General features: G+C 34.9%; 1 protein-coding gene across 1 annotated transcript; it reads left to right on the plus strand.

Annotated features, from left to right (window-relative positions):
* The first annotated feature begins 12,853 nt into the window (after positions 1-12,853).
* On the plus strand, positions 12,854-17,654 carry LOC104214542 (beta-xylosidase/alpha-L-arabinofuranosidase 2-like). The gene is made up of 7 exons (XM_009764233.2): positions 12,854-13,375; positions 14,502-14,789; positions 14,871-15,040; positions 15,133-15,230; positions 15,355-15,705; positions 15,856-16,272; positions 16,887-17,654. The coding sequence occupies exons 1-7, from the start codon at positions 12,935-12,937 to the stop codon at positions 17,459-17,461; spliced, it is 2,340 nt and encodes a 779-aa protein (XP_009762535.1). The 5' UTR covers positions 12,854-12,934; the 3' UTR covers positions 17,462-17,654.
* The last annotated feature ends 221 nt before the right edge of the window (positions 17,655-17,875 follow it).

Here is a 17,875-nt window from a genome sequence, read left to right on the forward strand (position 1 = left end):
GTCACTTACCTATTCGATTCTGGGGGGAATATGTGGAGGCAGCACTGTATATCATCAACAGGATACCCCCCACTGTTCTGAACAACAGATCACCATTTGAAATTTTGTTTGGCAGACAAGCTTCTATATCTCATATGAAAGTTCTATGATGTTTATGCTTTGCTACTAATTTAGTGAGGGGAGACAAATTTGATCCTCGTGCAATAAGATCTGTATTACTTGGATATGCTCCTATACAAAAGGGCTACAAATTATATAACATTGAGCAAAAGTCTATATTTGTGAGCAGGGATACAGTATTCCATGAAGATATATATCCTTTTCAACATAGCACTGAAGATTTCAGAGCATTCATTCAGACAACTTCCATAGTCAACAATGATTGTATGTTGTCACCTGTTGATAGCAGGCGTGATGATTCTCTTGAGACTGCTCATATTGATACAAAAGCTAATGAACTTATACATAAGATGCATGCCACATCATATTCTATTCCCAGCAATGCTGAAGAGGGTACCATTTTTGTTTCAAAGATACAGTCACCAGCTATTGAAAATGAGGCATCTGATGTTGGACAAAATGAGTCACCTCTTGTTTGTGATCAGAGAATGTCTGGCAGGACCACTAGACCCCCTATTTGGCTCGAGGACTACATTAGACCTCAAAGAGGGTCAAGTTCTGCAAATTATTGCTTATACCCAATTAGTGATTTCATACACTAAGATGGCCTCTCAGCCAAATATCAAGCTTATATTGCTATGGTTTTTTCAGAAACTGTACCTACATCTTATTATGAAGCAGCCAAAGATGTAAGATGGATTGAGGCCATGAAGGTAGAGATTCAAGCTCTAAAAGACAATCACACATGGGAAGTGGTAACACTAACTCATGGCAAGAAGGCAATTCGTTGTAAATAGGTCTATAAGATCAAAAATAGATTTTGGAGATATAGAAAGGTTCAAGGATCATTTGATGGAAAAAGGATATAGTCAAAAAGAAGGCTTGGATTATCATGAAACTTTTTCACTTGTAGTAAAAATAGTCAGAGTTAGGTCTGTGATTGCTATTGCAGCTGCAAAAGGTTGGGTTTTGCACCAAGTGGATGTATATAATGCTTTCCTGCAAGGTGATTTGGAAGAAGAAGTATATATTCATCTACCTCAGGGATTCTCACATTCAGCAGGAAAAACACAAGTTTGTTGACTACACAAGTCTCTTTATGGTCTTAAACATGCTTCACACTAATGGAACATCAAGTTAACCATTGCTCTTCTTCAGTCAGGATTCAAACAAAGTCATCTTGATTATTCTTTGTTCACCAAACATATTAATGGGAGAATAGTCATCATCTTAGTGTATGTGGATGACTTGCTCATCACTGGAGATGATGATGTCCTTATATCAGACACTAAAGCTACATTTCATCAAAATTTCAAAATCAAAGATTTGGGAAGCTCAAGTAGTTTTTGGGAATTGAGTTTGCAAGGAGTAAGGAATGGATTTTGTTACATCAAAGGAAGTATTCCCTTGAACTTATATCTGATGTTGGTTTGGCAGGGGAAAAACCTGAAGGGGCTCCTGTTGAGGTGAATCAGAAGTTAACCACAACTAAATTTGATCATCAATTTGGACTTACAAATGATACTTTGCTTGCTGATCCTAGAGCCTATCGGAGATTGATTGGTAGGCTGCTTTACTTGACCATTACTAGGCCGGATATCTCCTTTGTTGTGCAATGTTTGAGCCAATTCATGCATGCTCCTAAGACATCGCACTTCGAAGTTGCCTTAAGAGTGATCATATACCTGAAGAAGGATCCTGGTCTGGGAATCCTTATGTCATCTACTGGTTCTAACAAGTTGCAAGCTTATTGTGATGCTGATTAGGCCTCTTGCCCAAATACAAGGAAGTCAGTGACTGGTTATATGGTCACACTTGGTGATTTTCTCATCTCTTGGAAATCCAAGAAGCAAAATACTATCTCTCATAGTTTAGCTGAGGCTGAGTACAAGAGTTTGGCAGCAACAGTGGCAGAGATAGTGTGGTTGGTTGGTCTGTTCAATGAATTGGGGGTTTTTCTCACTCTACCAATTCCACTCTATTGTGACAGTAAATCTTCTATGCAAATTGCTGCAAACCCGGTCTTTCACGAAAGAACCGAACACATTAATATAGATTGCCATTTTATTCGTGAGAAGGTACAACAAGAATTGGTTGAGACTCTGTACTTGCCTTCTGCTGAGCAGCCAACTGATCTATTGACAAAGGGGTTGAGTTTCCTTCATCATGACCATTTGCTATCCAAGCTAGACCTAAAGAACATTTTCCTTAGACCTAGCTTGAGTGGGGAGGAGTGTGTTGAGGAATGTATTGATACACGGCAAGTAGTTAGTGGTAGTTAGTTCTTATTTAAATTATAATTAGCTAACTAAAGTACATAATATTAACTATATCTGAGTTAGAGGTTAGTTAGCATAAGTACAATTAGTCGGTTAGTTATAGGGGGTGTACAGTAAATTTTCATTCAATGGAACAGTAAGCTTTCCATTTCCAGATCTTCTTCCTCTCGTCTTCATCCTCTCATTCTCTTATATCCAAATTACCAATTGATTGAATTCATCAAATTGACCTTAATTTTATTAATTCAATATTTAAATATTTTAGCATTAAATTCATTATATTTTTAAAATTATAGGTTCATATCTATTACTATTTATTACAATTTTAATATTTTTACATATAAATTTATGCTTCGCGCCGAAAATATCGGTAAGGCGGTATCTACGTTGCATCCGCTCTGCCTCCTGTCTCTTCCGTGGCACATGATTTAATTTTTATTTATAAATTATATAAAACCGCCGAATATTTAATATTGGATGTCGTAAGTGAGATGATTAAGGGCGACTTTGAAATGACTTCTTGCTTAAGCAAATTCTCTCTGTCATTTCTCTGATAATGACTTTATAGAACAAATCACTTTCAGCAACGTTACTAACAATGATAATTAGCGGAACCTAATTGAATTCTGCCAAAAGAATGTGACACGAGTAGCTAACGCCAGATGGCAATTACCAGTAATGTCTTATCTACCTACCTTGATTTAATTTATTCTATTCAAAGAATTGAGAAACAAATCAATAATATTGCGTGTAATATTTTGTATCATCCTAACCATAAATTTATTAACAATTATTGCATCTTTTGCTTGTACTTATTGTTTCTTGTTTTCATTATCGGTTAGTAGCGCTTTAAAATTTTATAATCAGATGACAATAATCACATGATCATGCTAATTATAGAATAAATTAATCATGTATTATACTAACAAAACTTTGGTGATGTGTGTCAGTGTGTTGTTATTTCTAGTTCTTGTGTTATTCCAACTCAAATAATGAAAAATCAATAAGAAATTTTCTTAATTACGATATGAAAAGCAATTGATACTCCGATAACGTAGGGCAAAGATTTGTTACCTGATTAAAAAAGAGGAAAAGATTAATATGGATAATTAGATAAAGTCCTATTTAAACGAATCCATGAATTATGAATGAGATAGGGTTGGAAATTGAAAATTATATAAAAAGTGAAAAAGAAACGATGCTGGATCCCATCTCACTTTTTGTCTGGTGCTATACTGCAATCAAATGCAATTAGAAAAATGGACTTAAACTGATCAGAGAATCGTATCATGAGGAATATTTTTAAATATAATAATACGCCTGCTGGCCTGCAAATTGTACTAATACTTCATGCAATTAGACAAAAGTAGGACAATTTGGATCAGCAGTCAAAACTTTTGTTAAAGAAAAATGGGCCAGTGAATAGAGACGTGAGAAAGATGAGCCTTAGTTGGATCTGACAAAGAAATTTAATAGTTTGGATTATTAGGAGCTAGGACGAAAAATAACACAAGGAAAGCGAAATTTCTCGTAACACAATGAAGGGGGAAAAATAACGCAATTTCTCATACTTTTAATTACGTATGAAGAAAGTCCAGTCAGCTGTCATATAATGTCATTGATTTTTAATGTTGAAATGGTCCCTTTTTTTAAATCTAAACCTTTTCTTTTTTATATATATATTTTTGGTACCGCTAAAGATCAATATATGCGCAATGATATAAAGGATCCGGAGCCTAAATAATGCGTGTTTGGACTCAAAACACAGAAATAAGTGTATTAAAAAAAATGATATTTCTATATAGCGTGCAACAACAACACGCTATATATTAACGATAACGTCTGCTGTTATGTATATCGCACAAACAAAAAAACGATATCCTCTGATTTTGGCCCCACCAATAAGTGAACTGACAATCACAATTATTTCATTGTATAGCGTGTGTTTAGAAAACGCTATATATCCAAAAATGTTTACCTCCCGGACTAGCCATTTCCTATATAAAGTGGTCAGAGCATTTGAAAAAAACGTTCACATACAATTCTAATTCTCTTCAATATTTTCTTATTGTTAAACTCTGAAGCATTTTTTTCGCAATGTCTGAAGAGCGTAGAATAAGAGTTTCATTATATTGGGGGAGGGGGGGAGGTTGTGACGGAGAATAACTCTGTGAGGTATAGTTTATCTCCACAGGGTCATTTTAAATTACCACTTACACTAGAGTACGATAAATTGATATCGTTGCTATGCAAAAAATGGGAAAGAGGAAACGTTCAATGATACTTAAAGTAACTGGAAGATATCCGTATTTCGTCACTCCGCAAGGGGCTGCTTTTTACTCGAAGTTAAACATCTACGATGATGAAACTTTGAGGGATTTTCTGAGGACTCCGGATGAATACCGGGAATATCTTGTAATAAATATGTTGGATATGTACGTCAAGGTCGAAGATGTTCCAAACAATGAGGTGGTCGGACATGTTCCGGATAACCCCCAGTCATCGGCTGGCTATTCTGGAGGAGTTTTTGCCGGACATGTTCCTAATGAAAGAGTTTTCCTTGATTTAAACTTATCCCCGCCTGCTTTACATAATTCACAAAACGAGTGGTAAGCTTCAATTTTCCTTTGTGGTACGATGTACAATTTTGTTGTATTCAATTTGTATTAACGCTCATATATTTAACAGGGGGTACAGGCCGGATATAAGTTTTATAAATAATGAACTCGAGCATAGTTTTGGTGTGTTGGATCAAAGTGGTCCATCCGGGAGCTATCACCTACATGAAAATGTCCATCATGGAATTTCATCACATTACGACTTATAAGTGAAGTGATACGGCTATATGAAAAGTATTTTGTAAATTTAGCATCTTATTAATTTGTTGATTGTGCAGTGAAAACGAGCAAGTTGAAGCAAATGTACTCACTCAATTGCCCGAAAACGACGTATTAAATCGAGATCTGGCAGATGCACAGAGTGAGGAAGATAATAATGATTATGACAACAATGCTGATAAAGACGATACACCCTTTCATCGTGAGGATGGTGATGAGGAGGATGAGAAGGAAGGACCTGATTTGACGAGAGAGTATGCTCCACCCCCTAGACGAAGAGTGCATGAGTCCCAAGTGCCGTTTCATTCAAGGGAGGTTCCTTACCTTGATAACTTGCCAAACATGCCGGATGTGGAAGCTCTAACAAGGGATTTTGATGAAATTCGGACAGCAATGTGGGATGAGCCTAGACCAACGGTGCTGGCAAAGGGCATGTTTTTTCCTGATAAAGCGCGCCTAAGCAGGCTTGTAAAATGCACAACGTAAAAGAGTGTTGTGAGATGACGGTATGCGAGTTAAGCCCGGTTGTATACAAGGTTGTTTGTCGCAGGTGGTTTTGGCCATGTCATTGGATGTTGCGTGCGATGAAGAAGAAGACAGGTCTATGGAAAGTGGGTAAATACATTCCCACCCACACATGCGAAATGGACACATTCAACGGGAATCATTTCAACTTGGATATTGACTTGATTTCTCTTGTTCTTATTCCACACATCGAAGCAACCATAAGGTATAAAATCAAAGAGTGCATTACAGCAGTCCACCGGGAACATGACCATACAATTACTAAAAGAAAGACATATCTCGGACGGAAAAGAGCGTTTGAAATAGTTTATGGTAACTGGGATAAGTCATTTGCAGATCTCCCTAGGTACATGGCTGCACTGCAGCAATTTAACCCGGGGACGATTGTTGAATGGAAGCTTGAGCGTATTCTAGTAAATCTAAATTTTACACTAACATCTAAGTCCGGATAAATATAACATACTAGTTTTGCAAATACAACACAAAAGGACATGGAAACACATTCAATAGGCAGTGATATACATTATTATATAAGTTTGGACATAAAATAAATCGAAATACCTCGTTGTTGTGTGTGTATTGCGTGAAAATTTGAACACGAAAGAGATAAACCACGAGTCCAGAATGCTCTACTACGATGGAGGACCTACGTTCCTGACCTTTTGTGTGACGGGAGGGGCCCACAATTTTTTTTAGATTGTCGAGCAGTTGGGGGTGGGGGGACCAGAAGGAGAAGGGAGAGTTTGTAAAAAAATGGGGGAGGGTTCTGTTGAGGAAGAAGACGAGTTCAAATTAAACGCTATATATAGCGTTTTCAAATCATACGTTATATATAGCGTTTAATTTGAACACGCTATATGAGAAGTCTAATCGTCTGACACATATAGCGTGTAACAACAACACGCTATACATAACGGCAGACGTTACCGTTAATATATAGCGTGTTGTTGTTGCACGCTATATATAGAAATGTCGTTTTTTTAATACACTTATTTGTGTATTTTGAGTCCAAACACATATTATTTAGGTTCCGGACTTCGGATATAAAACTATCTTTACAACCAAAAAAAAGAAAAATAAAAAGAACAAGAAGCGGGAAGGAGAGCCTATTATCCGACGTAAGCAAGGATTGATATTTATAAAGGCATTATCCATTTCTACATTTCTATGTCACGTGTGTGAATCTGCACAGTTGGCACTCTTGTCTCTTTTGGCGTAATTCCTTTGACCTCGCGCCACCAACTGTGCTGTAGTTTTTTATTGTAAAAATTTACCACATTTACATCAAACCAGTAAAAACATGATAGATTATTGCATATTCACTCTATTACTTATACATGATTGATCAATGTATATTTTATTTTATCAAAAATCACTTAACCATGATAAATTAAATTGATTTGGTTTAAACACCTAGTGTGAACAAGTATTTACCCTTTTTATCCCTAGTGGGAAGCCTATTTTTAGTTTCTTAAAGAATTCCTAATTCTAAACTTAGTAGGACGAATTTTGATTGAAATTCGTACCTCTAATTTGGAGAAATAATATTTTTGTGAAAAGTCTAGCTCAACCCCGGAAAGTGTTTATATTTCTTGTAGTTCGGTTAACAATATTCATGATTTCATTCGATTGACTTTATTGGGCAGCTAGTCGAGTTTAAATCTCACGCATTATTACTGAACTTTAGGGAATATTTTTTGTTCCAATAAAGACATCCAGAAAATTGACAGCTGTGGAAAGATTTAAAAAAAGTGGAATGGACAGAGGAAAGAGGAGTAGAAGAAAGTTATCCCAAATGTGAGCCAACCACCGAATGAAAATTTCACGGGGCAGTTGTCCTCTAATACACAGTATACTGCTAATACTACAGTACTACTCGACCTATGCATGCTCTATATGCCCTACACTCCACACTGCTAAACTCCCACTTGACACTACTGGGGACCATATGATACAAATTGGCGGTTCGGCGGTTTTTTACCTCGACTTTTTTTTTTCTTTCCAAATTTATATAAATTTCAAACACAGGTAAAATATTGTTAGATTCCGCATCCATTACGATTTAAAAATTGAAAATTATGCTACATAAATCTTTTATGTTTATCCATTTAAATTTTATCCCGTCAAGAAAAGTTTTAAAAAAATAACCTCTAACTTAATTTTGAAATATTCTGGTCGGAATTTTGAGAAGCGATCGGGGCGATTGCCATAATTTTGAAGCATTATGAATTCAACTACAATGCTGAATTAATTAGGAAAAATGACACTATCTGCCGAAAAAAATTATATAAAATTTGTATTTTGTATATATTATATATATACATGATGTATGTTATATATAAAAATTATACAAATTTTATACACTTTTTCGATTATCAGATATAAATAATTTCAGGCGCGGGTAAAAATGATAAGATCCCAATTAATTATGGTGATTCGTCGGGATATTGTCACAAATTCAAGCAAATCAACATAACTTGCTAAATTTCTAGCGAATGTGCTTTAATATCTGGCGCCATACCATTTTCTCAAACTTTTATTATCTGGGTTAAAAGATCAATAATAACACAAAAATATCCTATTTGCGTCATACTCCATTTAAAACTGGACTAGTAAAAATACTCATCTCATGAGCTAATTATTTATGTTGAATTAGATCCGTGGTTTTATGCTTAATTAAACAAATTGACGTTATTAACTTGTTCTGTTCAATTGAGCATTTTTTGTTTTCATTTTTGCTATGTAAAAACAAATGGATGAACTATTAAAAAATGTGTCCGTACATGCACATACGTGTGGACAGTTTTCTTTGTTTATTTTCTTACTTCAATTAGAAACATAATTTTTCTGACTTCTCTAATACTGTTGAAGTGTTGATCATTCCATAGCAAAAAATTGTTGAAAACACTAAGATAAAGAGTGTCTTGGAAGTCTGTATCCTTGGACTTTGGCTTGTAAATGACGTTGTATACCTCTTTGTACATATGATGTTCTTATTGCAATGGTATAGTATAAGCTCTCTTTGACCCAAAAAACATTTTAAAAAAACACTCCAAATAAGAAGAAGATATTAGGGTACGGTGCATCTAATTTTTCGCGTCTTTAATTACTTTTATCGTTATATTGTTAATATATGCACTCTTGTTCCACTTCTATTTCACACAATATAATTTGTATGTTTTACATAAAATAATGTAGATATTATTTATTACCACCAACAAAGGCCAATTGATATTGCATTAGTTAATGTATATTTTCTTAATCCATCCAATCAGAAAAATTAATATCAGACTACATGAAGCATATGCGTATGATATATATGTATTCATGTAAAAGATATTTTTGCAAAAGGGAATATTATTGAATGAATTTTTTTCTTTCTCTCGTTCTTTACTAATAAAATGTTATCCTTCGAAACAAAAGGACGACAACATTAATCCTATACATAGGAAAACATTTAAGAAGCTTTGAATTATATATAAACCATTAGTCAAATAAGAACGTAAATATGGTTGAGTGTCCTTGCCTTCTGTTATATTATATGTCTACATATATATAGTATGAGTGTACAAACCGAACTGGAAAACTGCACCAAACCGAAAAGTCAAACCAAACTGATTAAAAAATTCGACTAGGTTTGGTTTGACTTGGTTTGGTATTGAGTAAAAAAATCCGAACCAAACCGATATATAAATATATAATTTTTATATATACTTTTACGACTTTTTCTTTACAAAGATTCTAGAAATATTTGGAATTCTCTTATGGGATGTAATATTTAATAGAATAAGAAGTACTCCATTTTTATTAACCTTACGTAATGGGTTATATGATTATTTTCTTATCATGTGTTACTGAAATGCGCATCAATCTCTTTGTTCTTCAATGTTCATATGTCAAGATTTATTAAATTCTTATATCTTTTTTCGAATTTGAAGTGGTATTTTGACAATATAAAATTAAATAGAACATATCATTAAATATGTAGCATATTCATTTATGTTTAATTAATAAATTCGTTTAACCTTAAAAGTATTCGTTGAACGAAAATATATTGTTAGACGACTAAAAAAGTAACTATCATGTGTTGTTAATAAAATTCTCATATAAAATTATTTTAATAGATCATATGCTTGTCAATTTTTAAATTTTTACTAAATATATATTTACTTATAAAAAATTTAACAAAGTGAGATAGAAATAATATTCATGTAAAAAAAAAACCGAAAACCCGAAAAAATCCGATAAAACCGAACCAATCCAACCCGATATAATCTGTTTGATTTGGTTTTAATAAAGACCGAACCAACCCGGTCCATGATAATATGTGAATTGGACTATAATTAGGCCCTAAAGAACCACCTTCTTGTATAGTTTTTATGATAAAAAGTGATGACAAAATGCTCTGATTAGTGCTTTTCATGCTTTGCAGGCTATATACAATAAAAGAAGTCTATGGAGTACTTTTGGGATTAATTACGGAGAAAAAGAGGCCAATCCTTCAATATCCGCTAAGTGCACCACGCGAAGGCAGCAAAACCAGAACTGGAGATGGACTGTCGCGGTCCCGGCGTAACCGCGGTCGGACCGCGGCAGAAGGCTGTTGCGGATTCTGAGAGGCTAGTTGGCCGCAGTCCTGGCGTAACCGCGGTAGAACCGCGATAGAAAGCGGAAATTTGAGGGACTAAAGTGCAAAACACGAAATTTTTAGCCCAAAACCCTATATTAAACAATAGAACTCGTCCAAGGGAGGCATGTAATGTTTTAGAGAGTACTTTGGAAAGAAAAACAAGTGTGAGAGATAACCCAAAATATCATATTTTCTTCTTCTCTTTATTTTTCTGGCAATTTTAATCATGAATGTTTTCATAGTTTATTTACCCATTGTCATGAGTAGCTAAATCCTTTGTCTAGAGTTTTGATGGAACCTATTGAAGGATGAACTTCTTGATTATGTTAATATAGTTTGCTAGTTTAATCTCTATTTGTTCAATTACGTGTTTGTTGTAGTTAATTGACGGGATCCTAAATTAGCTGTGCCTAATTAGTGTGCATAACTCGGAAGAGAGTGCATATTTAGGTGATTGTTGAACAACACCACTCCCAAAGTATAAGAGAGATCTATAACTGCGGGTTTAAAGGTGAAATTAGGGATAACGAAGTCTTGAGTGCAATCTAAAGTGAACTGTAATAAACAAAGCCAGCTAGCGTATCTCGGGAGAGTGCGTCTAGTAAATTATCGTGATTACTCGGGAGAGATTCGCGGTAAAAAGAGTGTTCATGATTGATAGAGATGTGTTGGTAAATCTATATGAAACATAAACAGAAGGGATTCCATCAATAGGGAAAATCACTACCTTAGAACTTTCTAATTATTGTTCACAAATTAAGCATATTTAGTTTACAATTGTTTATTGACTTTCAATCTTAGTTATTAAATATACCATCAACTGTTATTCACAACGTTTGGGGAAGTTGATTCTAAAGAATTTAGTAAGTCTAACGAAAGTAATTGATAGGTTAATTCTCTGTGGATTCGACTCTAGGCATAAATACTCAGGTTATATTTGCAACGTCCGCATTATCCTTTTATAAGGCATAGTTGGGCGTGATCAATCTATGTACACCCTTAATATATAGTATTGTTATGTCAATCGTCAATTAGAATATAAACAATTATTAAGATGCATATCCCAAAGAATACATACATTATAGATAAAGGACAACCGTGAATCATTTGAGAGATCGAGGTTAAGTATCAATAATTTCCCATGGGATTGGACCACTTTAATTCATTTTAATAAAAGGAAATTATATGAATCGTAAAGAAGATGCTCTAACAAACAAAATTTAACAAGCAATATGCACATGGAAATAGCATTAAAGAGATTTTGTACGATAAACCAGAAAAATTACATCCATGACAAAATAGTCTTCGCCATATTGTTTACTTTTACCCTAACGTCATTGAGTTTTTGAGATTCAAACTCACGAGGTTAGAATTTTAAAGTATAACATTTTGGTAATTTTGTTATCTTAAAAGACATTCCTGTAAATCACTAATCGCTAGCTGTAAACTTAGACAAATTTAGCTAACCATTATTTTCTCCATCATTTCTTGGTTATTAATCAACATACAACCGAAATAAGTACAATCAGAGGCGGACCTACCCTTAGAGTAAGGGGTCACTGGCTCTCGATAATTTTGAGAAAAATATATGTCAATATGTGTATATATTTCAAATAACACGTATATATTTTGATTGACACATTAAGACTCAAAGATTAGACAGTTACATTAGTTGATTTGGGGACACGATTTAACTTTTAATGCGCTGTGTACGTTCGATTCCCACGCCAGCATTTGCTTAAATTTTTATTCGACAGTGATAACCCCGCCACTTCCAAATCCTGGAGGTGGACGCCCCAGCCGTTTAATTTTTACATACTTACCGTGTAAAAGAATTGATAATCGTCTCTTACAACATATATGTTAAAGTTCACTATTAATCTAAATTTTTTAATGTATACCTAAGTTAAAATCCATAATGCGTATGAATCAACATACTATCTAATTAATCATTTATTCTTTTATTGATTTCATGTTATACAACAACAACAACAACAACCCAGTATAATCCCGCTAAGTGAGATCTGGGAAGGGTAGTGTGTACGCAGACTTTACCCCTACCCTGAGATAGAGAGACTGTTTTCAAATAGACTCCCGACATCTTTCCCTCGTGCTTACCATTATAGCGACCCCACATGTTATACCCAAAGTAAATCTTGAAACCCAACGTAATCTGTGTCTTCACACTCTCCAAGGAACTTGCAAACAAAAAGCACCCTATAGAAATTCAGCTAAAAATCTTTTTACCGACCACATCTTACCAATTTACAGAAAATAATTGGACAGTAGAGAAAGAAAGACATCAGATTCTCTTTATATATTTCTAATAAGGTATAAACAAGTCACGATAAATGGACCCCATTAATAAATTTTTATTTAATTTTTTTCATTTATCCATCACGGGTTGCTACAAAACAACATGCGTTTGCTATTATGTCTATACAACTCTTCTTCTCCTCCTATAAAGAAACCAAGATTTTGCCTCTCATTTCACAGCTTTTCTTCTTTGTTCTTCATTTTCATTTTTTTTCTTTAACAAGGCAATGGCCTTGACGTATAATAATATGAAGAAACAACACTCTGTTTTGCTCTGTTTCTTCTTTATTTTAAGCCATTTTGCCTTAGAATTCAAGCCAGTTTTGGCTCAAACTACATCTCCTGCTTTTGCTTGTGATGTTGCAAACAATCCTGGGGTAAAGAACTTTGGCTTTTGTGATGTCTCATTGGATGTGTCAGCCAGGGTAAATGATCTAGTAAAAAGATTAACATTGGAGGAAAAAATTACTATGTTGGTGAATACTGCTGGAAGTGTAAGTAGACTTGGAATTCCAAAATATGAGTGGTGGTCTGAGGCTTTACATGGGATTTCATACACTGGTCCTGGAGTTAAATTTAATGGTGTAGTTCCTGGTGCCACTAGCTTCCCTCAACCCATTCTCACTTCTGCTTCTTTCAATGAGACTCTGTTTGAAACCATTGGAAAGGTAATATTATTGCTCCTTCTTTCACCTTTGTTCATCATTATTTCTTGTTATTATTAGATTGGTATCTTAGTGTTTATCTTTTAAATTAGTGCACTTTACTGTCCTAATTTTTCAGCATACTAGTTCCACTGATTATGAGGGGTCACCTTTAATTATTTTTTAGCTTGACCTGATAGTTTAAAACTTTTTTTCTTCTTCTTGAAAATTGAATTATTAGCCATTTCGTAATAAATGCTTGATTGGTGATTTGTTGTTCATTAGAAAACAAATAACCTATAAACTTCTAACAAGATAATAAAAAGGTGAAGGCCAATTTGTAGACGTACGTCGCCATCATGGCATTATCTTAAGACCACTGTTTTTTTTTTTAATTTCTTTAAATCATAGATTGTAGTTTTTGAAGACGGCACTAACTTGTGTCCAATTTTATGACTAATACATGTTCATATGTCGTCTTGTTGATGTTAAATTGATTGTTAAAACTATTTGCCGTGTGAAATTAAAAAGGGCCAATAAACAGATCCTTTAGAGATTTACTTTTGGGAAGTAGGATGGAGTCATTTTTCGAACAATGGATTCTTAAATCAGCAAAAAGCATGTTTATTTAATAATTAAGTGGACATAAGAAACTAAGATATATGCAAATATTTTTTGTTGGAAAAGTTTACCCATTTGGGCATGTATTTTAAAAAGAATTCCAGCTTGCAAAATATTTTATTTAGTCACGTAAAAGATTGCATTAAGTTCAGAAGTTTGGTTGAGATGTTTACATCTTTTTTGAATGACCATAATTGACAAATCCATGCACCAACCAATCATTCATTAACCAATCAATCATGCTAAATTGCCCATCCAACCATACGGTTATGATAGGGATATATTATACTGTCCTTTTTGATAGGAAAATGACTTGTCCTGGTTAGATCTTCATGTGATTAATGCTCAAAAAAGCAGTTGGAAGTTAAAGATTAAAAAAAATGGATTTACATTATATACAATGACAGTGTTAAGATTTATTTTACATTGATCTGTCATAGCATTGTTAGTTACCATTTTTGCTACCAGATTACTAATTTGTGTTTATCAGCGCATACAACTTGAACTCAAAAGACAGTAATGTTTACAGGCGGTATCCACTGAGGCTAGAGCAATGTACAATGTTGGTTTAGCAGGCTTGACATATTGGTCACCAAATGTGAACATTTACCGCGATCCCAGATGGGGAAGAGGCCAAGAAACACCAGGAGAAGATCCAACACTCGCCAGCAAGTATGGTGTAGCTTATGTTAAAGGTTTGCAGCAGCGCGATGATGGTAAAAAAGACATGCTCAAGGTTGCTTCTTGCTGTAAGCACTATACAGCTTATGATGTCGATGATTGGAAAGGAATCCAACGTTACAATTTCAATGCTAAGGTACTACTCTATTATTACAATTATAGTCTATTTTTATTATGATACTAGTAAACATTGTGTTCTTTTTGTTGTGGTGAGTAGGTAACACAGCAAGATTTAGATGATACATTTAATCCTCCATTCAAGAGTTGTGTTGTTGATGGAAATGTAGCCAGTGTGATGTGTTCTTACAACCAAGTCAATGGCAAGCCTACCTGTGGTGATCATGACCTTTTGGCTGGTGTTATCAGAGGACAATGGAAATTAAATGGGTATATTTGACTGTTTCATATGTAATATTATAATCTTTCGAAAAATAATATTTGGAGGAATTCATGAACTAATACAAGTATGGTACATACAGATATATTGTTACTGATTGTGATTCATTAAATGAGATATACTGGGCTCAACACTACACCAAGACACCAGAGGAGACTGCAGCTTTGTCTCTAAATTCAGGTTAACCATTTTCAGCCCCTTTTAGTTGGACTAAATCAACGATAACATCAGTCCTAAGCAAACATATATAATGTGACATGCTTGTTTTGACCTCACTAAATCAAGAATTTGCTAAATGTGATAGGGCTGGACCTGAATTGTGGTTCTTGGCTTGGTAAATACACTCAAGGTGCTGTAAACCAAGGACTAGTAAATGAATCAGTTATCGATAGAGCAGTCTCAAACAACTTTGCTACGCTAATGAGACTTGGATTCTTTGATGGTGATCCGAAAAACCATGCCTATGGAAGCCTTGGTCCCAAAGATGTGTGCTCCCCAGAACACCAAGAGCTAGCTCGTGAAGCAGCAAGACAAGGAATTGTCTTGCTTAAAAACAGTGCAGGATCATTACCTCTGTCCCCCAAATCGATCAAGTCTTTAGCAGTCATTGGCCCTAATGCCAATGTTGGCTATACCATGATTGGCAGTTATGAAGGTACACTTTGGATACTTTCCTACAAACAATCCCATTAATGAAATGAATTTAAGTCCTATACACTGACGGTGTAAAGATTCGTTACACATTCAGTGTATATAAGTTAAAAAAACACTAGTTTCTTGTATTCAATTTCTTTAAAACTTGCAGGCACTCCATGCAAGTTAACAACTCCACTGCAAGGACTAAATGCATCAGTTGCTACAGTTTACCACCCGGGCTGTTTCAATGCCAGTGTATCTTGTGACCCAGCACTAGCTGATGATGCCAAGAAAATAGCAGCTGCAGCTGATGCTGTGGTATTGGTAATGGGATCAGATCAATCTGTTGAGAGGGAGAGCAAGGACAGAGTAAATATAACACTCCCTGGACAACAATCACTTCTTATAACTGAGGTTGCTAGTGTTTCAAAGGGACCTGTAATCCTAGTTATCATGTCTGGAGGTGGTATGGATGTACAATTTGCTGTTGATAACCCTAAAGTTACAAGCATTGTTTGGATTGGTTTCCCTGGTGAAGATGGTGGTGGTGCCCTAGCTGATATCATCTTTGGATATTACAATCCAAGTAAGTTTTCTCTTTCCATATTCAAGTAAACTTTACCAAATCAAGATCTAAATTTTCTTTTTTAAGAGGTTTAGTTCATCAATGCTGCATAAATGGCCTTCATAGGGCAAACCCTCTCCCCACCTTATGGTGTTTTAAAGGCAAGTCGATGATGCCATAAGTCAATGGGAGGGTGAGGCAAGAGTCCTTCACTGCGCTATCTAGTGAGGATAATATATCCTATATAGTAGCATAGTCTTATCCCGCTATTAGTAGTCGAAGTGTGGGCGGACTAATTCAAGAAAAACTTTCACATGTGCCTTTAGTACCTAATATAGGCATATATCCTGAGCTGTGAGGTTTAAGGAGAGCCTTGCAACAACGATAAAAGTTGTCTCAGTGTGACCTATAGGTCATGAGTTCAAATCAGTCACTAATGTTTGTGTTCGGCTACATCACACCCTTGGGGTGCAGTCCTTTCTCGGGCTTGTCTGATCATGGGATACCTTGTGTACCGGTCTATCCATTTTTTTTATCCTGATCCATGTGGTTAAGCCTCATTAAATCAAGATCATAATTTTTAACACATTCCCCTATGACTAAATGCCTTATAAATTTTGTTTGGAATGTTGCAGGTGGAAGGCTTCCAATGACATGGTATCCACAATCATATGCAGACAAAGTTGATATGACTAACATGAACATGAGGGCAGATCCTAAAACAGGATTTCCTGGAAGAAGTTACAGGTTCTACAACGGTCCAACTGTTTTTAACTTTGGAGATGGATTAAGTTACTCTAACTACAAACACCACCTAGTACAAGCACCAAAATATGTCTCCATTCCCCTAGAGGAAGGACATGCTTGTCGATCGACGAGGTGCAAGTCCATTGATGCTGTTAATGAGCAGAGCTGCAGCAACTTAGGATATGACATTCACTTGAGAGTTAAGAATGTTGGAAAAATGAGTGGAAGTCACACTGTTTTCTTGTTCACTTCACCACCCTCAGTTCACAATGCACCTCAGAAACATTTGTTGGAGTTTCAAAAGATTCATTTGACACCACAAAGTGAAGGGATTGTTAAGTTCAAGTTAGATGTATGCAAGCATTTGAGTGTAGTTGATGAAGTTGGAAACAAGAAAGTTGCTTTAGGTTTACATGTGCTTCATATAGGAGATTTGAAACATTCCTTGACTGTGAGGATTTAAAGAAATCCTCATGGTCCTATTTCTTTACCTTTTTTTTGGATCATTTGTTCCTTTTTCTCAAATAGGGGAGTGGGAAATATGAAATTATCAATCAGTTGAGGCAATTGTAACAAAATTTCTTATTTTGTCAAAATGTCCAACTTATGTAGAAGAAAGAAAATGTTAAAAGTTAAATGAAGTTTCTTCTTATTTATTTCTTATTCTTTTTATTCTCTCTCTGCCTTTTTATTTGGTATATCTACATTACAACAAAAGAAATTATGAAAGAAAAAACTATGGATTTGAGGTGTTCCAATGGTTCAAGATGTGATAGAAAAGAAAATTAACATAGATAACCCAAAAGAGAGCGATACTATAGATTTGTTTGCACTGAGAAAATTCATGTATAAATATTTAACATCTAGATTATTAGTA

Source organism: Nicotiana sylvestris, chromosome 1 (assembly GCF_000393655.2).
Source record: "Nicotiana sylvestris chromosome 1, ASM39365v2, whole genome shotgun sequence".
Taxonomy (NCBI): Eukaryota; Viridiplantae; Streptophyta; class Magnoliopsida; order Solanales; family Solanaceae; genus Nicotiana; species Nicotiana sylvestris.

Coding starts and splice junctions, on each gene's coding strand:
- LOC104214542 (XM_009764233.2), top strand. CDS start 12,935: ATGGCCTTGACGTATAATAATATGAAGAAACAACACTCTGTTTTGCTC. Junction 14,790..14,870: donor GTTACAATTTCAATGCTAAG/GTACTACTCTAT, acceptor TGTGGTGAGTAG/GTAACACAGCAAGATTTAGA. Junction 16,273..16,886: donor CTTTGGATATTACAATCCAA/GTAAGTTTTCTC, acceptor GGAATGTTGCAG/GTGGAAGGCTTCCAATGACA.